At 30.5% G+C, this 27,966-nt stretch overlaps 1 protein-coding gene across 7 annotated transcripts in view; it reads right to left on the bottom strand.

Annotated features, from left to right (window-relative positions):
• Window positions 1–27,966, bottom strand: part of LOC142322339 (caspase-1-like) — a 249,973-nt gene that overhangs the window by 43,529 nt on the left and 178,478 nt on the right. For 4 of the 7 annotated variants that reach the window (XM_075361304.1, XM_075361302.1, XM_075361303.1 and 1 more), the window contains 2 exons: window positions 26,433–26,608; window positions 21,447–21,570 (listed from right to left, as the gene is read on the bottom strand). In XM_075361304.1, coding sequence (XP_075217419.1) covers window positions 21,447–21,570; window positions 26,433–26,608 — 300 coding nt within the window. Of the gene's footprint in view, window positions 1–6; window positions 14,763–21,446; window positions 21,571–26,432; window positions 26,609–27,966 lie in introns of those variants that run through there. The other 3 variants (XM_075361307.1, XM_075361308.1, XM_075361306.1) reach the window with 3 other exon arrangements.

Genomic DNA, 27,966 nt, shown 5'->3' with positions numbered 1-27,966 from the left:
TGCACACACACAATCACAGGTAATATATATTTAATATAATGTTGTATATGTATATATACCAATGTATACACAAGACCAAGAATAATTATAGGTATATAGTACTTTTTGATAATAACCTGAGGAAAAAAAAACTAAATTAAGTTTTATAAAAGCTTTGGCAAGATTATAAAAATTTCTTTTACATATGTTACCTTTATTTGATAAAAGGAACAACCACACCACATTAACTGAATAGAAACTTGGCTTTTCAATCATCTTCAGTCCTGACTAATTATAAATTACAAACACACTTTTATTTTTAAAAAAATAATAATTTTTATAGCATAGAACTCTGTAAGTTCAGTTCATTTAATACTGGTGTTTAATGGTTAATTAATATCTACTATTATATTAATTTCAATTAATTATATAGGGGTTGGGAAAATGTTTCATACTCCCCTGATAGATTGTTTCAACTTGCTCTGATAATATTAATCAAATCTGGCAACAGTTGGCTGCTTTTGAAAGGTGACTTAAATATTTTCAGAAATGTTATGATATATTAGTTTATTTATTAAAGAGTTATTGTGTCTTGAAAATAAAGAAAAATTATATGTCTATGGACATGATGCAGTATCAGTACATGTAGCCCCCATAGCTGGTTCAAGGTTTTTCAGTTTGGAAATTTTGATGTTGTTAAGTGATTTTCACCTTGGAAATCACTCTCTGGTCAGCCAAACAATGAAAAAACCCTATGAAACAATAGAAAAGAATGGGCAAGCGGTTGTGATATCAGTAACAAACTAAATATCAATCACAAAACAATCTTAAACCATTTAAAGGCTGAATACAAAAAAAATTGTTATGTTTAGGCGTCACATGGAAAAATTTAATGGATTCAAATTCCATCTGTGAATCATTGTTAAAGGGTACAAAAAATTGAAATTGCTCATAAAAGGAAAAAAGGATAATGTACGGTAATAATGTACAGTTACACTAATTATTTCAATAATTACACGTTACACCTAATTATAAAACACAAAAGTTCTACAGTGCTGGAAATATGATTTTACTTCAAAAATGGTTGAAGGTGGTTGATCATGAGGCATATTTAGTTTATTTAATAAACTTTATTTAAAATACAAAAATCCTTGTTTTACTTTTTCATTAAAATATGAATAAACTTTCCCCCCAACCCATTATTAAATATTAATTAAAAAAAAAAAAAAACAGTGTGAATACAATTCAATTACTTTAAAAAAATGTATATATACATACATAGAGGCTATCAAGTACATGTATGACAAAATACACTAATATTAAAAATACAACAGTGAGGCACTTAAAATAATTACAATTACACCTAATTATAAAATATTTATATAATAAATCAATAATTTATACTTTTCAAGCAGACAAATTACAATAAAATTATAATGAAAGACTTTTTTTTATTTTTGCATATAAGACTAATTAAAATTACAGTATAAAAATACATCTTAAATTAAACTATTTCAGTAAAAATGCATAGTTTTTTATCAATTATCTAATCTAAAAAATCATTATATAATGAACAACAATATTTTGATCTAAGTTATTTTTCACAAGACTGAGCGATTAACATTTGTAATGTAATGTAATCTAATGGAACTTTTAACACGCTTTTCTGCGGATGAAATTTTCAGGAGGGGGTAACTATAGCAACAATGTTAAAATTTTATTTAAAACTGTGAAATAACTTGAACAAGAGAGGGGAATTGAACATAACATTAGGAAAGATGAAACAAACATATGAACTAGCAGATTTACTGGAATAGGAGGGGATGTTCTCTAGAAAGACTAGGGAGATTGGCCCATGAACAATGTAAGAGAAGAGAAGTATACGAAAAATTTTAAAGAGAAGATAGTGATATAGGCATTTGTATATTTCTCAAATAAATTCACAATTAAAATGTAGGAAAGTCTTGTGGTTGGATGAAATCTAGGAGATGAAAAGGATTACTATGTATAAAGTTCCAAAATTGATGTGCCAAACAGACATGAAACAACTTCTTGTACTTGTGGCCAATTTAAACATTCAAAACAGATACTATCTGTTTGAGTATTCTGTTTTAAGAAATATTTCAAAGTATATGTATGTAATATGCCACCTGCAAATTTTAGCAGAATTTTTAAATACTATAAATCAGCATTTCTCAATGTGGCCCATAAACAAGGGGTTTTTAAGGTCTTATGATCCTCTAGATTGACCATTAGTCCAAAAAAAGATGTAAAAAATCAAATTCAAGAGAACTGCGCATCACAAATTATCAATTAGAGAAAAACAAGATTTCATTGTAAAATCATATGTTGAATGCTGTTTATGGAGTACAGAAATTTCAAGCAGAGTGTTGTCTACTTTCAGTTATAAATCCTTCTTAGGAGTTGAACATTAGTAATTATTTCAGTTAAATAGTTTCCATTTGTGGTTAAGTACATTAGTATATATTTTAGATATTTTTTAAAAACTGAATAACTAAAATCTCTCTCTTCAAAATTCTTTTACTGCCCTTAGTGCTCATGACAAAGATATTTAAAAGGAAACTGGTTTAGGATCAACTGCATAAAACAGAAAACTTTTTCACAATTTCCAACTTTAGAGCCTTTTTTAATGTAGATTGGTCTTGTTTTGAAAAAACTAGGCAGTGACATATGTTCCCATCTCCAGGGTTGCTTTTCCGCTTAGGCACGCTAGGCATTTGCCTAGGATGCAAAAAATTGGAGGGCGAAAAAAGAGAAAAATTAAAATTACAGCAAACGTATCACTGCCTAGTGAGTCATGTATGTGTTATGTTTGTGTGTGTGTGTGCACAGAGCAAAAGAGTGGACAGTGCAGTGCACCTGACTGATGATGAGTCAATGGTATTGTTTGCAAGTGTAGAGACAAGACACTGATACAGTATACTGGTTTCCCCCTCCACTACCTTAAAACTGCTGACTGATCGATACTCTCTTTTCCCTCCCGCCTGCATGCTAGAAAACTTCTAGCCTAGTGAGCGATGGCTTGTTTCTTACATACATTCGTTTACTTAATGGCAAGCTGCAAAAGTTAACTTCGTCATTGACTGTCGCGTTAGTTAGTTGTAGTGTTTTCTAAAGTGAACTAGCATACTATGTATTTGGATTAAGTGTGTGTGTACAGTTTTGTGAGTAGTTTTTTCTGATCTAAAGCATACTGTCATAATGTATTTGAATTAGGTGCGTGTGAACAGTTTTGTGAATAGATTTTTTATAATCTAAAGTGTACTGTATTTGGATTAAGTGCGTGTGAACTGTTTTGTAAGTGCGTTTTTATTAGCAATCGTAAAGTAAAATCATAAATAATAGTAGTAAAAAGAAATTGGATTTCACTGTTCGCTGACACACACACAGTAAACCAATTTCAGTTTACTGACACTTTTTTTAATTTTATGACTATAATTACAGACATTAAAGGATATCTGTAAAACAAAACAAAATTTGGGACGAAATCTTACAAGGGGTGGACAAAACCAGTGAGATACTACAGAAGGAAGAGCTTGATCTCCATGGCGCTACTAAGGAGTTACAGACGTTATCTTTGTTTATATCTGAAAAAAGATCCAACTTTGATGATTTTAAGGCAAGAGCACTGCAACTGGCTAACGTGCCTGAGCCCAGCTATGAAAAAATCAGAAAAAGGAAATTTTTTCAGATGAGACAAGAGACCCAGATTTTGAAAGAATGACTCCAAAAGAGAGATTTCAAGCTGGAGTTTTCTTACCAATTATTGACAATCTTGTAACACAAACAAAAGAAGGGATTGCTACAAAGCTCTCAACACAAGATTCCAGATATTCAGAATCTTCATGAAAAGGAGCAAGAAGATGTGACAAAACAGGCGAAATACTTGGCTCAAAGCTACCCCAAAGACATCAATGAAGAAAAGTTTGTGCAAGAGTGTCAACATTTCAAAATGTATATGAAGGTGAAAAAGATAACATCAATAGGAATTTCTTCCTACAGCAAGAAAAACAAGTCGGGAAGTGCCTTCCCAATGATTTCACATTAATTTACTGTACTAATTTACAAAAGGGTGGATGGATGGTCCGTGATGCCGTAAGGTAAGAAATGAACAAGAGTGGCATGGCCATTCCAAAGCTGTAAGGAAAGGATCACTATCCTTTCCTTACGGCTACCGGTTGCCAGTCTGAAACACGGCGGGGTCCATAGGTGGTGGATAATGGAAAGACTCTCCAAAGAGCAAAAACAAAGAAAGGGAAAAGTAAGAGAGTTAAGGGAAAATCCCTCCCGAACCAAACTGGCAAGGTAACAACTGACGGAGGAGGGTGCTCTGGAAATAGTGGGGGGTGTAACAATTTGAAGTGCCTAGTGTGCCAGGGAGGTTAGAAACAGCCCTGCCAATCTCAAAACTCCAAAGTCACAATTAGAAAATTATTTTCCAAGTGAATAGAATGAATTTTCATGGGTTGCTAAACCTTTCCAGTGTTTATTGAAAATACAATCTGTTATAAAGTGAAAGAGAACATTCAATTAAATAATTGAATAAGCTGAACTTAAATTTAAAAAAAAAAATTTCTAGTGAAAAAGGGTTTTCATCACCAAATGTGATAAGAATTATGTATAGATATTGTGGCAGTAACGAGGCCAGTATTGTGTGGTTAACTTAAGTTAATTCTTGGATGTATGTGTAGATTTCAGGCTTAAGCTTACTAGCATTACAACCAAACACCGAACAGCTGTGCAAGGGTTGGCAGGCTTATTTGCCTCATTAATCTAAGTACCAAATGTAGCTGCCACATTTACTTCAATTGTTCAGTTAAATAGAACATAAAAATGAAAAAAATGGTTTATAAACTTATTATAAAAGCAAAAAAAACAGCTAGTAAATTTTTCTTCCAATAACTAGCCTGATAAGGGAATTCTAATTAATACAGAGTAGAATATTCTGTTGAACCTTTTAATTAAAAAAGTGGCCCTTCCCACTCAAAAATAGTTTGAGAAACATTACTGTAAGCATAGACCTTCATATATAAAATAATTGTAGAAGTCAATTATAACATTATTTGTTTTAATACTTCTTAAAAAACTGTTTAAATTCACTTTTAAACTAATAAATACATCCCTTTTACACCTGAAACAAGATAACTCTAAAACATGTCTACAACGTAAGTCTTATTTCGTTAACTTCTTTCCAAATGTCAATCACTCTACTTCCTGAAAAATATAATTACAAGTATTCTATATTAAAATATATCTGATTTATATTATAGTTAAAAATCTTAATTTTCTCTTTATTTGAGAATACCAAACATCTTATACTCCTTTATTATTAGCCTGTTATCTGTAACTAAAAAATTTCATTTTCCATGGTGGTTGTCATAGTCACGTTAAATATATCACACATTTATAGTTTATACTACAAATAAACCCATACAAAAATTTTGAGCAAATAATGATTACGAGCCAGACATTTCATCTTTTTAAAAAACACACTTCTTTAAACATGAAAGTTTTATAATGTAATACAATAGGCTTCATAACTAAATTTAGGTTTCGTATAGAACAATTGGGCATAGTTATGTGATCAAACCCGATATTGGCTATTTTCTATATTTTTAGCTGTTCACATTATAAAAAATGATTGAATACTAAACAAAATTGATCCGACCACAAACTTATTCCTATATAAAGAAAACTATATTTGATTTAATCCACAATAAACGTTGCTTGAATATTAACCTCACAATAAGTATTCTAATACTTACTCAGTCCAACTTTGAATACCACCCAAAGGAAATATTGATCTATCACTATTGTTAATATTATTAACAATAATTTATTGTTATCTTTATCTTTTTTTTTTAAAATTGTACATCCAATGATATAACAAGTCAACAAATAATGAGTTGTGGACTCATATAGAATTATAACATTAAAAAAAGAGAGCATTTAGATATTACTTCTAGTTTAAAGTGAAAGAATTGATTTTGTACTCTTATCTTTCTACATATATTCCAGTAATGAAAACGGTACTCTTTAATAAAAATAAAAAATAAAACTGAAGTAAATAGTAATTTACAATGTACATACTACACAGACAACTAATTATTACATAGAACAGATCACAAACTAAGTGTATGAAAAAACAAGTCACCATTATAGAAAAAAAAAAAAAAAATTGGAACTTAAAATATAATCAAAACTATGTTTAAGACAGATAAAGATATTTATTTAACAGGTCATTAAAATAAAAAATCTCTTCATTAAGTTGCTATATCAATTAGCAATAACTATTAATCCACTGTTAAAGGGAAGTATTAATGAAGTATTGTAACCATTAACAGAAGATATGTTAATTTGTGTATGGGCAGGAGAAATGAGTATAAACTGGATATTTGCCAAGCAACTAATGGTGCACATATTGAAATTTATTAGTTATGTAAAAAAACTGTTTGATATGACAAATTTAATTAACATAAACTGTAAGAATTTTTGTTTTCATTTAATCCATGTTCAAAAGTCCACCATTCTTTTATGAAGATGTTGTATATGTGCATTGGATATTGATTTAAATTCTTTAGTGGTAATATTATCTGTTGTTGCGGAGTACTTTGAAACACTTTTTCAAAAACATGCAACAAATTTGTACTTTTAATTCAAGATGATAATCTGTTTAGTAACATTCTAGCAAAAATTTTACCAATTATGCTACCGAAAGATATACCATGATAGTTTGCAGTCTCACTTAAATTACCCTTTAAAAAGTAGCAAAATTATTGACTTTTTAGATTTCTGACAATAATACTTTTTTATAAGTTAAGTTATACGCATTCAGCAGTTTTACTAAGAAATCAGATAGAACATTCTTAACAAACTCATATGAGATTTTATCTTCCCTTGGAGCTTTATTATCTTTGGTTATCTTCAAACCTTTCTGTAAATCGCATATAATAAAACTAATTCTTTATCCATTAAGAAAAGCTTAGCATAAAAAATCTTATCAGTTGTAATTGTTACAATTAACAGCCTGTTAAAATAATTATACCAATCCTCCTGTTATACTGGTGCTACACAAACATTTCTCCCTACTCAGTGTACAATCCTGCAAAATTCACAAGAATCTTAAACATACTTTATGAACAATTATATTTCTTTTAAAACTCTTTTCTATTCCTCACTACGTACTATCCTACAATAGAGTTTTTCTAATCTGTGAAAGAATTTTAACACCTATCCATACGCCTTACAGCATTCAAAATCAAACCATTCCTACACAAACAACTAGTTTTGAATTTACTTGATAATTATTATTCTGTCCATGGGATTTATGTATTACCTTTATCAATAAACTTATATCTACATCTGGCTAATCTGTTCAATAATTTTTGTATTTTCATTTAACTTCAAAATATTCTGCTGGTATATTGTTTTATAATTGATTTTTCCTTTTAATTTTTGGAACTTCATTTTCTTTATTATTAAAAAAAAAAAAAAAACCCACTGATATTAATAACATTTTATTGTATTCTATTACAACATAAATATAAATATGAGTATTGAGGTAAGAAGGGTTGTAGTTTTTTTATTATATAACATAGATCCATCTATGTGGCCCTATTCTGCTAAATGTAAATTTCTTTTTCCATAACAGATCCAGTCAACAAATTGCCTGTTATTTTAATTTCTGATTAATGTTTTTTAAATCTTAGTAAAAATTGAAAAAATAAAAAAACACCCTACATATCATTAAACAAAAACTGAAATATTAGTTGCATGCAAGATTCATACCTTAAAGATAAAGCTAATAAATGATCATAGAAAACTGTAATTGAGGTTGGATACTTTTTGCATAACTATATCCAATTGTTCTTACAGATGGCACATGAACCATTTTATCAATGTAAGATTACTAATTAAACCTGAGTAATAAAACAAAATTACATTAAAAATTAAAACCTATAGTAGTGTAAACTGTACTTGCTTAGTTGATCCTTATCTAAAAACTCATTTTCATTATTGCCATTTTATAAATATTTAAAATGATATTAATAGCTATGGTCTGTCTAACTATTATGGATAAACTAACGGCTAATATATTAATTATTACAATTTTATCAAGAATAATTAACAAAGTTAATGATAATAAAGATACAATTAACAAGTTAGTATTTTAGTAGTTATTTATTGTTATATAATGTAAACTATAACAAACATATTTACAGTACAGGTTTCTGGCAAGACTCCAATAAATGGGAATACTTTTATCACAGATCATTGAATGTATTCTATGCAAAGTCACTGGCTTAATAAACATGTTTTCAAAATTATGAACGTCAATTTAAGTATATTATTGTTTGAGAAAATTCAAATTTGTTTAATATTTACAAAATATTAAGTTAAAGTTTATAACAATCTTTTTAAATAAATTTATTAACTAAAAAGTTAAAATTGTATAATTTACATTTACATCATAACATGGTCAGCCTAATGAACAAATTAACAGTTAGTAAAACTAACAGTAAATATGTAAAAATGATAGAATATTAAGTGTAAAGTATATAAATTAATTTTTACGTGAATGTACTAAATGAACTGAGGATGTGTGTGCGTTTTGTGTGAGAGAAAGAGAGCAAAAGTTTTGCAGAAATAGTTTGAATAGTTGATCTATATTATGGTACAATGATGGAAAAATGTTTTATATTTCATGCTTTATCCAGGTGTTAAGACAAAGAGGGTGATTTCGTTTATGAAGCAATTGATTGCTGAAATCTGATACCAAAATGTACAGAAGAAAGAAATCATTCTCTCAGGGTTTATTATTCTCAATGCAATTTATTATAATACCATAATGTGGGAAACTGTTATACTCATTACACTGAAATAAATTTTTACTAGACACCAATATAATTATAATGATGTCAAATTATATCATATGATAAAAACAGTGTTCATCTAGTATAAACAGTAAATAGGATTTGAGAGGTGAACTAATGATACTGAAAATATTCATGAACAAGGTAAAAGTAAAGTGAAGTAAAGTCAGTAAACCGATTAAAATCTGATGAGCTGATAATGAGAGAATTGATAACAAAGTGAGGGCAAGGATATAATTATCGTAATTAAAAGTGATTGTGAAGAGAAATAAGGTCAACTCAGATTTGTACAGAATTTTGGTTGATTACTCTAGATCAAGGTTACTTAACAACAAAATAAGATTGGAATCATCAATTATAAAAAAAGGGAAACGCTATCCTAAGGGATATTTGCCATAAGATTCATGGTCAAATAAGTTCCTATCTTAAAATAATGAAGAAACAGAAATAATTGTAAAGCACTAATTAGATGCACATCTGAATTTGAAAATGTTTGGGATGTTTTTGAATGCAACATGGTGATACAGCTGCAATGATGACTGAGAAAAGGTATGCAAGCCACATGTTAGTGACACCATCGCTTGCTTGGATGAAATTACTAATGACAATGGGATAAGATTGGTGACCTTAGTGGCTGGAAAGAATTGTAGAATTATGGGGTCCTTTTTTCCTCATAAAGCATCCATGTTTACCCATAAACAAACATGGGCATCCCCAGATCAAAAGACAGTGATCAAAAAGATCCTGTGCTGGTGGATAAGAGAAACCAGAGCTGCGTGATCTATGTAATGTCCCTGAGGAGTGTGGAGATTAAATTGGATCATTACCTGGTATTGATGAAGCTGAAACAGAGAATATCCCAAGTGCAATAATAATGTTACCAGTACTAGTTAGGGTACAGTAAGTAGTAAATATCCTTCTACCCAAAGTATAATAAACACAGATTTATTAAAGGATGGTAGGAAAAGGCTGTAGTATTAGGTGGAGATACAGAATCAGAATCAGAAGGGAGTGTCAACCACTATTTCCAGAATAAAGTGTGGAAGTCAAAAATATAATAATGAGTTTGGATGAGAGAAGGAATATGAAGAAATGATTTGATAATGAATTTAGAAATACAGAGGAAAAAAGCAAAGGGAAAGTGATAATAAGCATGTGGAACAGTACAGGAATATTAGCACGTAGACTAGGAGAGTTATCAAGACAGAAAAGAGAGTTCTTGAAGGAACTTATTGCAACGGTTGAACAGGACAAAAATGAGATTTTTTAAGACGAAGTATTTGCCACCTGTAGGTTTAGTTTTATTGGAAGTGAATATTTTGAGAAGCTACTGAATGTAAGAAGAGGAACTTCGAGACAGGACTCAGTTTTGACAATTGGAAATTTGATGGAGGAGTCATCATTAGATGAAGTAACAGAGATAATTAAAACATTTAAGGTGGGAAAAGTTGTCAGAGAAATTGACGGAGTTAAAGCGGAACTGATGAAGCGTGGGGATGAATTTGCTTTTACAGGTATTTCTCCCTTCTTGTAACGGCATACAAAGTACTATCAAAAGTACTTAACATTAACCCAATATGATAAGGATAGGATTGGAATGTACCATGCTGGTTTTATGAAGGGGAAGGCAACCACAGAGCAGATTTTCACAAATGTTGACTAAGTGTTGGGAGTACGACATACTCTCACTCACAACCAGTGATGTGTACTGCATGTTTGTGGATTTCAGTAAGGCTTATGACAGTCTGGATAGATGAGGAATTTGGAGGATTGTGGAAAGAATGTACAAACGTGACAAGTTGGTTCATCTGGTGAGTGAGCATGGAGAATTCAGAGTGTGAAGTCGAGATATAAAATAGAAGGACTGAGAAATTTAAACTACTGGGGTAAGGCAGGAAGATATATCACCCACTATCTTCGATTTGGTACTTGACCAGTTAGTTAGGAAATTTTCTAATTATGAACACAGGCATCAAAATCTGAGGTAAAACATTTAATGTTTTGCTGTAGCATATGAGATAGTTTTGATTGGAGCCACAAGCAGTGAAATCTGAGACATGATGAGGATACTTATACAGGAAGCAAAGGGAGTGGGACTTGCTCTAAATAGTAACAAGACACGATACATAGTATCATCTAGAAGGAAAGGCTGCTGAATTTCATAGAAGGGGAAGAGAATTTCAGGCGAGTTGAAAGTTTTAAATACCTTGGATTGTTCGTGAACAGCAGGAATGGTATTTAAGAAGAAATCACAGCTATGATAAAGAGATAAAAAGTGCTGGAGTCAAAACTGTGATTTTTTAACACAAAGCTGCAGTTATAGCAAATGATGATTAAACCTATTGTACTATATGGGTCCGAAACATGGATCTTGACAAGAAAGATGTAGCAAGGTTGATGGCTTTTGAAAGGACAGTGCTCAGGAAAATATTTGGCCTAGTTAGGGAAAGAGATGCTACGAGAACTAGCAAGAATCAATAACTGGATTTGCTGTTTGGTAAGCCAGATGTTATGGTACAGATTAAAAGTCGATGTTTGGGATGGTTTGGACATGTTGTGAGAAGGGGAGATGAATATGGTATTAAGAGGGTGATGTCAGGTGGAGTTGATGCAACCAGACCATTGGGGAGACCCAGAAAAAGATGGTGCTACAGTGTTATGACGGGAGCTGGCAGAGGACGGATGGGGTGGAGGCAGCTGATATGTGAATCGAGTATGTTTTATAATAAACATCTCGAGTGTATGGGCAAAGTGTCATATTACTTTTAAAGGAAGTACTTTCATGAAAACTTTATATAAAATTTGTTGCGCTTAGGTTGTATGTGTTGAGCGAGAAGGTTTGAAGTCAAAATTGAGAGACAAGACAGATAATGCAGAGTTGCAGCTACAGAGCATATTGTGCATTAAGAGATATGCAAGCAAATTTACAAATAATATTTATTTTATTTGATTACTGTAATTATACAGAAGCTCTGAAGCTTGTAAGTGTAATATGAAATTTTAATTTTGTAACGTATGAAAAACGCCATGCCTAACCAGGATTCGAACCCAGGACTATGTTTCCAGTAACCATGGTATGATTTAAAGCTGTTATGTGTATATATCATGAAGGACATGCAAAAAAATTCCCTGATGAAGTTTATAGCCTATTGAATGATTATTTCATCAAAGAAATTCTAAAAGACCAAAAAAAAATTAAGTGTTTTCAGATTCTTGCAGTAGCTAGAATTGGAATCGTGCCATTTGTTGGCACCAGCGCAGTTTAACTGATAGGGGAGTTTTTGAGAAAATTACCCATTTCCGGGTATTCATTTCTGCCATGTGACTGGGACTTTGGTCTAGTTAAATGCAATGTGAAAAAAGTTGATAGTTTATACTCCAGAGCAATACAATGAACTTATTTTGAGACGCAACAATAAAAATAAATTTGTTTGCGAAATCACTGATGGAAGTAACATTTTTGGTTACAAGAGTTGGTGGACTGAAAATTATATAGTGTATATCTGTGGAGACTGCAGGAAAAGGAATTCCTAATGACAAAAAATGCTCTTCAAAATTTCTTCTTACACAGAATTACAATATGACTGATGACTGTAATATTTGGGTGTAGAAACAATAAGAGAATTTATAGTGATGTATCTAAACACACTTTTAATTTGAAAAAATGGGAGTGACAGCCACCTGAACCTCCAATTGTCTCTTACAATGTCTAGCAATTGTCTCTTACCCAATGGTAAAATACCAATAAATTTTAAGAAATTCAATGACCTCAAGAAATTACAGCCATATTTGGCTGAGTACAAGTTCTAGTAAGAGGAAACTGTTGAAGGCTAATATGTAAATTGTAAATGGCAACAATTACATTTTTTATGTATTTTCTTTGTTATTTTATAATATGAACACATCTAATTGTAAAACATGGCTTTAATAGTTTTCCTTGTTGTTTTGTTTTTTAAGGAAAAAAATAATTTGTTTTTAGGCCATATCAATTGATGCAGAAAGAACATATGTTCCATAAAGTTTATATTAAATAATAAATTTATTTTAAAAAATTCCAATACTATATGAAATTTTTCCCATTCCAAATTGGTACAGTTATCATATAAATGCATTCTGTAATATAAATACAAAATTTTTCTAATAAAAAGTAATTTTTTTAATTTCTGAAAAGGTTTTACTATTGCCCTTTCTGCTTCATGTGTAAGGTAAAGTAATAGTCTAACTTACATACATCACTTTTATGTATCACTACCTATTACTTATCAATCCCATTAACTAAACAGCACCACCTCAGCTTACATAAGAGATGGCCAAAGCAATGGTAAAAGTTAAATAAAATGTTATTTGAAAAACTGAGCTGTCAATTTTTGGAAAAAATGTTGCATTAAGTTGTAAACCATACTCAGTAATTAAAAGTTCTTGAAACTGCAATTTTGGTAATAATAAAACACACATACACTTTACTTAATCATATTTGGTATAAAATACATATCTTTGCTCATGATTGTTAGGAAACAGTATCTGTTTCTATATCTCCCCAATGTTGCCCAAGGGCAACACCCCAAAAATCACATAAATTTTGAAAAAAATATCTTTAAAAAACTGAAACATTTTTAATAAATATACATAACATTTTTTCAGATTTTTTTCATTGAGTATGAAAGGGTTAAGGGCTTATTTGAAAAAAAATTGTATAAAAACAACTGATTGTTTAGCCTTGGGCTAAATATTTATTTTAAGAAACTGCACAAATATTAACATTAATATTGAACAAAAAAAAAAGAAAAAGTTACTTGTTAATTAATATAGGAGGATTTAGCCTGTAATATAAATCAGAGTTGATTGGCTGAAACCCTATTCTAATATTTTTAATCATTATTTCAGTGATCAATAACCTATCTATATTTTTCTTGTTCAATAATCTCAAATTGTTTATTGCAAAAAGCAATATTACCATATTATACACAGAAAACTTCTGTAAGAAAAAATAACTAGTTTTGAAAAAAATGATTTGATAACCTCCTTCTAATTTTTAAACCTTAATTTTTTTCATTAGCAATGACGTAATAATTATACTATATTGATAAAGAAATAAATAAAAACAAAATTCTGAAAACATCAAAAGGAGTTTGTATATTCCTTTTATATACCTTTTGTTAAGTATTGTTAAAAAAAAAAGAAGAAATGAAATCTACAAATTAGATCTAATTCAACCAAAAAATAACCCCCCCTTAATTATGGAGTGGGGTATATTAGTGATAAGTCTATGCTAAGAAGTGAAGGACATTTATCTTTGCTATCATGTACATAACTTGATAACATACTTCATGCAGAAAATTGTGCACCAAAATAGCATACTGAATGCTACATTTTTTTATATAATTTAAAAAAATAAATGAAAATGAGTAAACATGTTAAGTGTTCATATTTTTATAAACTAAAGTAAATTCTAAATAAAAAAAAAATAAATGCATATAAATGGCAGGCAGTTTAGTACCCTCTTCAGACTGCTAAACTGATAGGTTCTACTCGAATTTTCTTGTCTAAAAAAATAAAGTAATTCGGCAGATGACTTTTATTATAATTTTTAGTTCAAAATAAAATAATTTAAGTTTTAAAACTTGTCTTACTTTCATCAGTTCATTCATTCATCAGGTTTTTTTTTAAATTTTAATAACCGAGTCAACATGATTGTAAGACAAGGAATCTGTTTTTGAGCATGCATTTTATAATCCCCAGGAACATATGATTCAAAATCTATAGCAACTCTTCTGTTGACAAATGTAAGTAATGTGAGTAAATCGTAATTGAAACCATTTTCTTTTAGTTCTAAACAGAGAGCTTGAATAAACCATGACCCTCTGCTTGTGTTTCGCCATGAATAATAACCTGAAACAAATATATTATTAAAAGGCGTAATCATTTTCTTTTACTCTAGCACTATATTCTAAGAATTTAATTTTATTTATTTTACAGAATACAAAGAATTTTGTTAATAATTGCAAACTCAACAATAACTACAGATAGATCTGCAATAGTTAAAAAAAATTAAAATATGTTTCTTATGACAACATTTATTTAAGCACTGCTTAACTTTATGGAATTACTTCTAGTAATTTAATTAGTGAAATCAGGCATTTATAATCCTGGTAAAAAGAGGGTTTGGTGTGCTCAAGTGAAAGTTACACAGCCTTTAATTAGAAAAATCTTTGAATGACTTGTAAATAACATGTTTAAAGTTTTGAGATTGATAACTTACACTATCAAGAGAAAAGAAGATAAATGCTAAATAGCAGAAGAGAATAATAATTTTCTTCATTAAAATAATTATGTTTTTCCCAGCCATGTGAAGCAATATACAATTTGTTCTTCACTGCTTTTCAGAAGAAGGAATAGTTAGTTACATGAATAGTAAGTAACTGATCCTTTCTTTTCATCTTTAATTGACAGATCATCTCATCTCATTACTGCAGCTCTCTTGGCAATATTTACTAATTCCTTCACATTCATATATTGCAATTTAGTTTACTTCTATCAAGGCAGATCAAATTTAACTAATTTTTCTATAGCAGCATTATTTTCTGGACATTAGGTGATAATTTTTTCTAGTAAATAAATAATAAAAACATTTAAAATATTGTTACAGTAATAAAAGCACAGTCATGATATCAGTACCAACTTTTTCAACCTTCAGTAATTACTCTGTACAGTTAGGTATATCTTCAATTTAATTGATTTTAAAATACACAGGTTTTTTAAGTACATTTCATTGAAACGGAGTTTCAATTCAGTAACCTAAAACAAGCTTTTAATCTATTCTTTTACAAGGACAGGCTTAACTATATTTCAGATTGAAATGTAATATTCTGTAATCAGAAAATTATTGTTTGATCTGTCAATTACAAGAAATTTTAAGCTTTGATTTTATGATCACTACTACTAACTTCCTTACTGGCTATTCTTCAGAAACTGATGTCCTTCATCTAAGGTTAACAAATTTTCTTTGTCTTCTGTGTAACTGAATAAAAAAAGGTAAATGAAAATTCTTAAGTTGGTTGTATTTAAATAGTATTCTATTTAAGTGATCTTTTGACATCTGACCGTTACTAACTTAGTAGCTGTTTGTAACTATCATACATGTAATTAACGAGTTACAAAAAATAAAAGTTAAAAGAACAAAAAGGAAAAATCTAATTTACCTAGCTCCTCTATAAGACAATAAGGAAAATAATCAAAGCTTTTAACAGGAATAACTTCATCAATTTTATACACCAGAATTTAAGCAAATTGATCAAGAAGTTCCGTAATGATCTCAGCAAACAAGGAGTTCAAATATTCCAGTAATCAACCCAGTAATAAATATTTCTTCCGAAATATTTTAGATTTCTGAATTTTAACGTTTTTGAGAGTTGGCTGAAAAATTCTAGTCAGAATATTTTGTTTGGAAAAGAAAGTTTCCTAAGTAATTCTCAAAATTTTCCTACTTAATTTTAAAATTACCTGGTTAAAAACTAAATGGACATAATATAAATGATGAATTATGGAAGATCATATTCAATGCTAATGAAACAGAATATTTTATAGATTGCTTCCACATAAATTTAAAGTCAAAAAAGACAAAGGAAGCAAATCAGTAATTGTTTTAGTCTGTGCCAATTTATCAGTAATGGAAATTATTCCATTTGTTATTATTAGTAATTGGTAAGTCAAAGAACCTGAGATATTTCAAAAACATTAAAAATTTACCATTAAAGTACTAAAGTAACAAATTACCATAGATGATTCTTAAATTTAAGAATGAGAACTTCATTCATAGAGTGAATTGAGTATAACTGGGACTATCAAATATTATGACTACTTCGTTTACTTTCACAATACACTGGGATAGATATTATACGTGTAAATATTTTCATTTCAATCTTTTGAGAATATTGTATTTTCAAAGGGCATTTTGTATAATAATGAAAATGTGTAACACAATATTTTGGTTAAACTACATTTATAAAAGAAATATTTTCAAAAGCTAAAACCGGAGTTTTTATTTCTCTCAGAGTATGTGGTTCTTTTCTTTAAGATCAGATTTTATTTGTGTAATAAAACTTTTTATCCGAGTTACTTTACACTAAAATTCTAAAGCGTTGTCCCGTAGTACAAAATGTCTAAGTACATTGATTTTTACAGTCTATAACTCTGATTAATTCTCTACAATGATTAACTTTTTCTATAATCAGTTTACCAAGATTCTCATATGAGAAAAACTGTCAGCCCCTATGATGCTGTTATGCAAGATTTCAATGAAGTTTTTCAGGATGCCAATATTTATGAAATTTTCACAGTGTTCAGATTATCAGATTTCTGATAAGGGGAATATATTATGCATAAATATGTATCGGTAATCATTTTTATGCAGGGATTTTAGTATTATTTCATGTAATATATGGAGAATTATAATATGAGTATGCCAAAAGTTTGGGTTCACAGACTGTTAAAAGCAGTGGTCATGAACAAAATCTAAATCTTCTAAAACAATCTCTCTAAAACAAAATCTTCTGAGTACAGAAATCAAAGTTATAAACTGAACTACATAATTGTAGTTCACATAATTCACAGACATGGGAAAGAAACCAACATTATATCAGTAACATGGCCATTAGCTATCTATTTAACCAGTTGAAGCAACAGCACACAGCAATTTGAGTTGTGTAACTGGCCCTTAATTCGGACACATCTTTTAACATTTTACTATGTAACTAAATATATATATATGGTTTTAAAAATTTGAAAATATGGAGAAAAAAAAGGACTGAGATGATGTTACTTAATTCATTTACTGTACATATTCTGAATAAGTACAACATAAAACTAAATTATGTTATGAGCTAAAATCAACTTGCAAGATAACAGACAACTTTTAGTAAATGAAGTGCAAAAGTCACTTAATAATTAAGAGATAAATAGCAATAACGGATATACTATTTAATAAAATACTTTATATTCATTCATAGATGTTATGGGAAAAGTGTATTAATCGTTCAAATTTTTATAAGTGAATCAAATAATTTAAATCGGGTAGAATAAATGAATGTCACAAATGTTTACTGTAGCGGAAGATCAATGGAAGTTTCAATTGATGCTTTGTGAAAATTATACTGACCTTATGATCTTATTCACAAAGTCATACATAAAAATATTTTGGAAAACTTCTGAAATTCTGAAGAGCAAATATTGGCACTGTCCATTCCATTATTCATGGTAAGCTGATTACTGCAAAACATGTTTTAGATGGGGTCTGAGACTGGTTAACTCAAAATCACAAACACTTGAATTCAGATTTATACGAAACTTACTATGGCTTTTAGTAGAAGGTAATGCTTTTTTAAATTATATTTTACTTGTGATGAAAACTGGATCCAACATTTTGAGCTGGTATCCATATGTCACATATGAAATGGAAACATCTGAGTTTACCCGCCAAGAAAAGATTTAAAATCCACGCATCAGCCAGTAAAGTGATACTAATATTCTTTTGGATTATGAAGACCCAATTTATTGGGATTATTTGGAAGAACAACATATAATCAACATTAGTATTATTATACATTAGAAAAAACCTGCATTAAAGAGGAAACGTCCTGGCTTTCTCTCAAAAGGAGTAATTCTTCTGCACAACTACCACCATACCACTATAAAGACAAAAGAAGCTCTTCGAAAGAAGGGTCAGGAGGTGTTGCCACATCCACCTTACAGTCCCAATCTCACACGCGTTTTTTCTTTTGTTTGGTCTTTTCAAAGAGTTTTTATGTGGAATTAAGTTGAACAATTTTATACTATTGGAATACACCAAGATGGCAAAAAGTACCTGAATACACTTAATAAATAGTCAGAGATTATATTGAAAGTAGCGTTTGTTTCATTTCATTGAACAGATAACAGTTTCTCTACGGTCATGGTCTCTAATTATTGATTGAACCTTATAAATACATATAATTTATGCCTGTTATATGAGGTCTGATACACTGTCCTAACTATTAATACAATCTAAAAATAATCAAAATGTGATCAAATTATATTTAAAAAATGATATTTTTATATATGACAATCTGAATATAATAATCAACAATAGGGTATAATTAAATAACACGCAGTTAAAAAAGTGACACACAATAAATAAATCTTCAAACATGAAAAAGAATTTAACACAGTTGTATATAGCATAAAATGAACAAATATATAAAAATTATTGTAGACTTAGTAACTCGGAACTGTCTTATAACTTTAAAGCTAAAACTTTTGCTTAGTGTAATAACATTTTTTAACTAAAACGTTTGCTAAGAATGTATAATTAAGTTATTTAAGGTAGTTTCCCCTATTTTCCAACTGGATAAAACACTTATTGTGTTTTAATTGTAGCATCATTCAATATGAGGAACAGGTATTTTATAACAGAGAAATTTTTAGAATAACTCTAACATTGGTAAGCATGATTGCTGATCAGATGAAGGTAACGATATACACACTGCTTTACTAATGTCATGAAATGGGTGCATTTATGATAATAAAAAAATTCATATATAAATATTAAACCCTAATATAAAATCTACCATTATGACCAAAAGCTGACATAATCAGAAAAAAAAGAAAATCACGTATTACTTATTGCATATTGTAAAAACATTTTAATAATAATTTATAAATTGTCATTAATATTTATTTATAAAATAGTAACAGCAGGCTAATATCCCCCAAAAAAGCCACTGATGTATGATAATGAAATTTGAAGCAGATGAAAAATCCCATTCCTGACTGAGACTCAAACCTGGTATCTTCAGATGACATACAGAGACACTACCTCTCTGTCATGTAGATTAAAGATATTTCTAAACGTTTAACAATATGAAAAATACTCTACTGCAATGAATCAACAGACTTTGTTTATTCATTGTTAATTGCCTTGTAATTTTTATACATTATTAATAATTACAAATTTTTTGACCTGACTTGATGAATTAATTTTAAGATAATGATTTTCTTATCATAATAAGAAATGTAAGATGCCAAAGAATTTTTATGGTGATTTATTATAGATAACAAACTTGAACTTGTATTACTGCAACACTATTGCATATGTCACATGATATTTACAATACCAAGGGAAGGTTTACAAAAGAATTGTGTTAATTGGTTGGCAGTTGGTGACTATGATTATTAACCCAAATGATCAAGTTGCTCTAAAAAATTTTAAACAATTTAAATTCTGCTGACAGAAAGAATAATGTTTTGCTCTAACCAACAGCATAGCAAAATGCAATAGGAGTGGACCAGTTTGAGCTTGATTGTCTGACTACAGAATTCTGTTATTGTGATAGTTTTCAATTATTTTAATATGTTGTAAATTATTTTCACTGACTGAAGGCACAATACTTTGGGCTTTGTAATATTTATTTACTCTAATTGCACATATCAGCAGAATGCAATAATAGTACCACAATAGATCTTGCTGGTAAAACTTTCCTCCAGACTTCTATATTCTGATAAATTTCTACTGCTTTAAAATATACTCTTCGATATTTCATTTTCATAGATAGAAACCACAATATCTTTGACTTAAAGAATGCACGTAGAGCATACAGATGTGTTCATGTTCTGATTATTCGTTTAATGAATTAACATTAAATACCATCAATAAAAAAATTATTACACTGTTTAATTACATAAATTGGACATTGTAATTCTGTAATTTGGGGGGAAAAAATATTACTTAAAAATTACAAAACCTTTCATGATTCTTCTGCTACAATTTATTTAAACAAATTTATTAATTAATTTTGGAACGTGGATCTGGTTGATTGATACCAATTGCTCAATACACAAAGACTATTAACACTTCATAATATTAAGTAATTATTATGGTCTGTCATTATTTTAGCACTTTGGGAGCTGATAGAGCAACATTATAACGTTCATGTGTTTGATATTATGGTGTGAGGCCATGGACAACAATAGTATGTCATCATTGTTTAAATGCTAATACATGCTCCCTCTTTTAATATTACAAAGGTGCTTTGCTCCAAAATGATCATACACCTATTTTAGGATCAATTTTACAAAAATCTGATAGAAGCACTGAAAATATTAAAGAGAAATAAATCCCAAAGCATTGCATGTACCCACTTTCTAGTTAATCTGCACCACATAAGGTGTTTGTTTCAATTTTAGTGTGTTATTTTTGTGACTTGTTTTTGTGATATATAATTTAATCGATATAGTAGTGATTGAGTAAATAAAACTTTTTTTTCATTTTATGAAAAGTAGTTTGTGTTTATATTACTATATTAGAAAAAATTAAAATCACACCATAATTTGTAGTATATTATTTTGAAGGCAATTATAAGAAAATATTATGTAACATTAAAGTAATCAGGAGATTACTTATTTTCTTACTAATCTAAAATATGAAATTTTTTTCAAAAACCAGATTGATGAAATGAGTGAACATGCTCACAAATGAGTTTATTACAGAATATCATAACACCATTCTTATGTAAAAACTGAAACATTTTTTCAGTGACTAACCTGGAATAGTAGAGTATGCAATTAAGAAATCAGCATGAACTGGTATTTTGAATGGCGATGCTGAATTTGAATCAACTTGTGTTGTTACAGTAATCCCTCCATCCAGTTTATCACCTTGACATGCCTGAAACAACACCATCATATTTCCTGAACTTTAGCAAAAAGAATAAATAACTGCATCATGCAAAACTAAAAAAAATAAAATAAAATAAAATACTGTTTCTAAAAAAAAACAAGTATATGGATAAATAACAGTAAGGCAGAGCAGATAACATTTAGCATTTATAATAATTGTTTTTTATTTGTTTGTTAATGAATTCTAATAGTAATATTAAAATAATTAAATATGCACATAAGAACAAAGCGAAAAATTCATTCAAGAAATAAATTATTTTAAAACAAATATTAATTACATTTGAAACTGTATAGGCTGTATAATCATACGGAAAGGCAAAGATTTTATACGATTGATAATCCATCAGATGCGCTGTTTTTCCTATAATTAAATTTATTTTTTTGCTCCACATTTGTATTTTATTTAATACTCTAATAAAATTACTTATATTTAGTTTTATCTCATGCTGAAACAAGTAATGAAGTAATACTTCATACAACAGCATTACATTGTATTTATAAAAACATAATCTAATATAGTTCATTCAAATGAAGCAGGCTATACAGACTCCATAGGGGAAGACAACCCCAATACCACCCCCTCAGCACCTAGCTCTTATGGGCTTTACCAGAGATCATCTTCAAAACCTTGGCATTTGAAAAATTTCAGTCTGCCTCAGCCAGGATGCCACCGATGTGAATGCCATAAGTGACATTCCCATCAGTGTACTACTATCTATAAAGAACTCATAAAAAAACACATCAGCCAAGTCTTAAACAAGATTGAATGGACTAAATTGCATCGAAGGAACTAAACTGCCTACCCAAAATAGGTAAAGTTGAGTCCAGCATGCAACATCAACAAACAATAAAAACATAAAACAAAACAACAAAATCATAAAAGTCAAATCAAAATAACAAGAATACAAGAAAGGGAAACCCAAGCAGGACCCTAAATTTCTTCAGCAATTCTCTCTTTTGCTAAATAGACTGCTGTTGAATGCTCTCCCACTGAGCTATACCCTCTGTCAACTTTGCTAAATAGACTATAAAGTTTTCCATAATTGTCCACTTGACCTGGTCCCTCCAATTTATATTACACAAAGATCCAACACCAACCCAATAATACTGAACCGACAAATGGTTGCAGTACGCATTAACATGTACTTAGAGCATTTGTACAGTACATGGTAGGCATCATCCAACCATCCACACTGTGGACACATTCCTGAATCCACCAGGCTGAATCTCTGCAGTCTGTCCTTGAAGGCGCCATGCGCAAAAAGAAATTGCATGACATATTTGTTTGGGTGTACCCAAGAGGTGTTCTGCAAACCAACATCTGCAAAGAGATTGTATAACGCCCAAACTGTCTCATCCCACCTGGCCTGCCATAAAACATTGTCATGTTGCTCGATCTCCTGAACTTTCTCCAAAGTCACCTCACCAGACTTCTTAGCAACATAATGCTGTTGCCTTTCTGACACAATCAAATCAACTGGTTCACCAAGATTGCCTCCTGTGAAATTGTTCAGTAGCTTCCCATCACCATCAACAACATAAGGCATCGAGCCCTTAATAATATATCCTGATAACTTTTAAATTTTAATCTATCTGCCCAAACAGGTGCCACATATAGCTTAATTGCCTCATACATACCCTTATATGGGATACTCATGGTCTTAAAATTAAGACCCCCAGTCAGGATTGATGACACATTGAATACCAAAGAAGGCAATACAGGCCTTCTCCGCAACGTATTGAAGGTGTCTTAAATCCCAATTTCTCACCAAGAAACACCCCAAGGTATTTTTGAACTTGAACATATTTTATATGCTGGCCTAACATCAATTCACGGGCTTGACGCCTCACCGTCAAACGGCCTTAATAATATATCCCAATAGCTTTTAAATTTTAAGCCATCTGCCCACACAGGTGCCACATATAGCATAATTGTCTTGGACATGCTCTTATACAGGATACTCATGGTCTTAAAATTAAGACTCCAGTTAAGATTGACTACCAAAGAAGGCAATAAAGGCCTTCTCCACAATGTATTGAAAGTGTCTTAAATCCCAATTTCTCATCAAGAAACACAAGGTACTTTTGAACTTGAACATATTTTATATGCTGGTCTAATATTGATACACGGGCTTGCTGCCTCACCGTCAAACGGCCTTTGAAGAGTATCATCGTGGTCTTTTCTGTGCTAAATGTTATCTATGTTGATGAATCCACAGCTCAAACATCCTGCAAGCCTGAGTGGCTCAGTGTTCAATCTCCCTCCACAAGCATCCTTCAACATAAATAGTCCATCATCAGCATAAGCCATGATGCTACACCTGTTGGGCAACCTGAGCTGCAGAAGAGTCAAACTCCATCACCCACAACAAAGGACCCAATACACTGCCCTGGGGATATCCCTTGGACAGCGTTTTGCTAACCTAATAGCCACCTTCACGGAGCAGCACATCTCGGTGTCTAAAGTGTCTTGCAATTCACTTACACTATACTTTCAATTCTGTAATTAATAAATGGCAGAGCCACCATAGATTGTTAAACACTCCAGAAATTTCCAGGAAAATCCCAAGGTCATAATCCGCCGAATTGGAAGACACAATACTCAATACCTTAAGCACAGCATCCTTGTACTCTTTTTGGGATGAACCCGTACTGATTTTCCATCAAAAGACCATGCAAAGTCAACTTCTCATTTATGTGAAGATACAGCACCTTTTCAAATACCTACCAAGATCTGGCAGCAATGTCAGAGCCCCATAAGATGAAGTAACAGTGGGATTCTTGCCACCACCCTTATACAATAATCTTACAATTCCCCTCTTCCAACACACCGGGAAGTATCCCTCAAACAATAATCTATTAAAAATTCATGTGATTGTCTTAACACACTCTAAGGGGGCAAACAAGGAGCTCCACTGTTACGTCATTAAAGCCAGAGGCCTTGCTCCCAAACCACAAATGGCCTGACACACCTCAGCCCCAGTAACCTCCAAGGATACTGCATCTCCACAAAACAGGGCAACCTCCGTTGAATCCGCAGATGATATGCAGTCTCCCTACTTCGTTGTCATCAGGCAACAGATCATCTGAAAGTCTGCGTAGAATTTCAATTTTATCTGAAATTACTCTATTCCAGGTTGAGAAAGTGAACAGAAGAACATTCTTTCTTTGTTTATGTCTCAAAACCCTATACCCCCCCTGGGTATCCTTCTTCCCTTGTTTACAAAAGAATGCAACAAACTGTATAAAAATAGTGGGACTTTAGTCCCTATACTCAGCAATGGGCACCGCCCGTCATTCAGTATCACCCTTGCATTGAGACACTCTCCGCAACAACAGACATTTCATTTCAATTCAGTTTTCCCTACTCCACCATGATCGGGAGCCTCTCCTGACAAGAACTACAGGGAATTGAACACTCAGTGGCATCTACGAATGATTGTCAAAACATGAATTCTAAATTCTATTTGAAAGTAATGAAACGCCTGATGCGTCTGGCCCGAGTCCCAGGATCCGGTCAGTTGGACTCTCTTGCACGATAATGACCAGATACATATCTAGCTTAGGATTAAAGAGCAGCTGCTGGTCACATTTCAAATGTAAAAACCTTTTGGATTGATTATATACTCATACTTTTTAATTGCATAGTTCTTAGTTTAATGTTATTATAAAACATCCACCCAATACTATTTATATCAGATCTCAAACTATGTTATTATTTTTTTGCTTGGAAAACTATGATTTTTAATTTTCAAAGGTTGCATTCCAGATAAACATTATAACTTCAGTTGTAACTCAATTTCCCTTTTTAAAATAACAAAATAAAACTAGACTTAAAATATTAAGAGCAAGTTTCTGAAATGGGATATAAGTGAGGGATTTAGTTCATTAATCGAGGAAGAATGTAATGCATTCTTCATATTGTCTATTTCATTTTGAATTTGTTAATTTTCAATAAAATTTCGACTAACACTAAAACTTACACAGAAAAATATATATATATTTTTTTAATTTGCTTGTATATCTATTAAATTAATAAACATTTGCAAATAATGATACATTCATTAACTTTATCCTCTTAACTTCTATGGAAAGACCAAGTATTAATTTTATTTCTAAATTTACTACTTCTAACCATCATAAAATCATTTATTGAAACATCTCTTGCAAAGTAATTCAAACTAGTTCATATGAAACAATTTTAAAATTTAGAGAAATTAACATTTTTTTTATTTCAAATCAGGTTTTATGTATGAGGAATGTACAATTTAAAAAAAAATAAAACAAATCTTTTAAAAGCAACTGTAATTTTTTTCTGATTTCATAAAACACTTACAGGCAGAAAACAGGATTTCAGTTTGATTCAGATGGATTTCAGCAATATTATTGATTAAATAGCAGTAATATGCACAAGCCAGTTAATAATTTATCAGTACCAGACCAGCACACCTTACAGTGAAGTAGTCACCAATAGGTTTTTAAATTATGTCTTTAACAATTTAAAAGAGTTAATTAAAATATTTTTACAAATTTTTCTGTCAATTTTTTTTGTTTTGTTTCATGTAGTTTTTCTCCTTTCGAAAACCATTTTGACAGAACAAATCTAAACTTATCTTTACGACAGGAAATAGTTCAATAAAAAGCTAAATCAACAGAAAATAATTCAATTAAAAAAAAATCTGATGATAATAAATTGTGAACATACATAATTCAGTTAAAATTAACTGAATTGAGAGGCTACCTTCTAATGAACTTCCATGGCTACTATCATTTTAACTGGTACTTTTAAACTTTAATAATAATCATTAAATAAAAATAATCTAAAATAATACAATACTAAAAGTACACTACCTGGATAAAGAACAATTTTGGTTTACCGGCAAGAGTTGGACATAAATCAGCAGTAAATCTAGACCACAGATTTTCTGACTTATATCCAGAATCTTTTGAATATATCATTCCCTGTTCACCATGGCTAAGAAGTGCGAATAAAATACAGTCACAGTCAGAATGATCCTCTTCACTGACTAAAATAAGAAAAGTATATTGAACATATATTTATACATATATCAGACAGCATAATGCTCAATGATCAGAAAACTAGCTTTCTAATCCAAGGCTAGTTTTTCCAACTTAGATCTATTAAAATGTGTAACCTAATGAACAATTCCCAGGATTTATCTCTATTGGGAACCTGTTCTTTACAGATGAGATGATTGGATATGATGTTAGCCACATTAGCCTGTATCACCCTAATGTATAGACTAAAAAATGATAATTTTATCACCTTTATCCCCCAAAACTCTCCATGCAATTCAGAGGATAAATTTAACTGGATATATATTAACAAAAACTTATGGAATAATGACAAATCAAATATTTATGATATTTTATGTAGCTGTTATTAAAGTTCAGGCAGCTGCCTTGTTGTGACATTACTTAGAAAAACTTTTTCAATGCTATTGTTAAAGTAGTCTACGGATATCTAACCCTGGAAATTTAACCTTTTTTTCTAAGTACTCATTTTGTCCTTGTGGTTACTGTGTATTTTTTTTGAGTATTTAAAGTTTATCTTTGTTTCTTTTATGCAAAAAAAAAATAATATTAAAATAACATAATATAAATATAAAATATTATTTTGACTATGCTGATCAGATGATGGCATAAAAAAAAGGTGACAACACAGCTGGCTTTTTCTGATGCATGATTTTAAATACTTTTTTGCACTTTAAATATTATTCATTTATTTCATTCTACTGCCACCATTGTACTGCTACATCACAACATAGAAGATGGTAGTCATCTTCAGCTTCATGTTCAACTGCTGTAGTAGCAGCTGAACATCAGTGCTACACTATTGCTCCTTGTCATGAAACTAATGATGCAGTATACCCACTTAGCTACTATTTTATTTAGAGCATTTTTTGGAGTGGGGATGTGAATTTGCAAAATTTGTTTTTTGGAAATATTATTTTTTAATTGTTAACAAACGTGCCTAAGAAAAATAATACCTTAATTAGGCAAAATCTCAAGATACTGAGGGTGACCTTGTATTACAGCCTCACCCCCTTGACCTTCTAAGTCGAAAATTTAAATGCCATCAATGCCCCTATATAGAAGTAATCTGATCAAGTTTGGCCAAAATTGATCGAGTAGTTCTAGAGATATAAAGTGATTTAGAGGGCGACACCAAACATACACATGTACCTATGAACATCCAGAAAATTTCCATCCAGTTTCTGGGTTCCTTAGGTGTCAAAACGTAAAGATGTGGAGAAGGATTCGTAAAGATCCGCATATGCCCAAATTGGATCGATTACAATACTTTCCCTTCTAAAGCTATAGCTCTGTTATAGTGCTAGACAGGAAAATAATTATACTCAAA

Source organism: Lycorma delicatula, chromosome 3 (assembly GCF_047948215.1).
Source record: "Lycorma delicatula isolate Av1 chromosome 3, ASM4794821v1, whole genome shotgun sequence".
NCBI classification, from domain to species: Eukaryota; Metazoa; Arthropoda; class Insecta; order Hemiptera; family Fulgoridae; genus Lycorma; species Lycorma delicatula.
The sequence above is the reverse complement of the archived record's forward strand: the minus strand, read 5'-3'. Positions and strand labels throughout refer to the sequence as shown.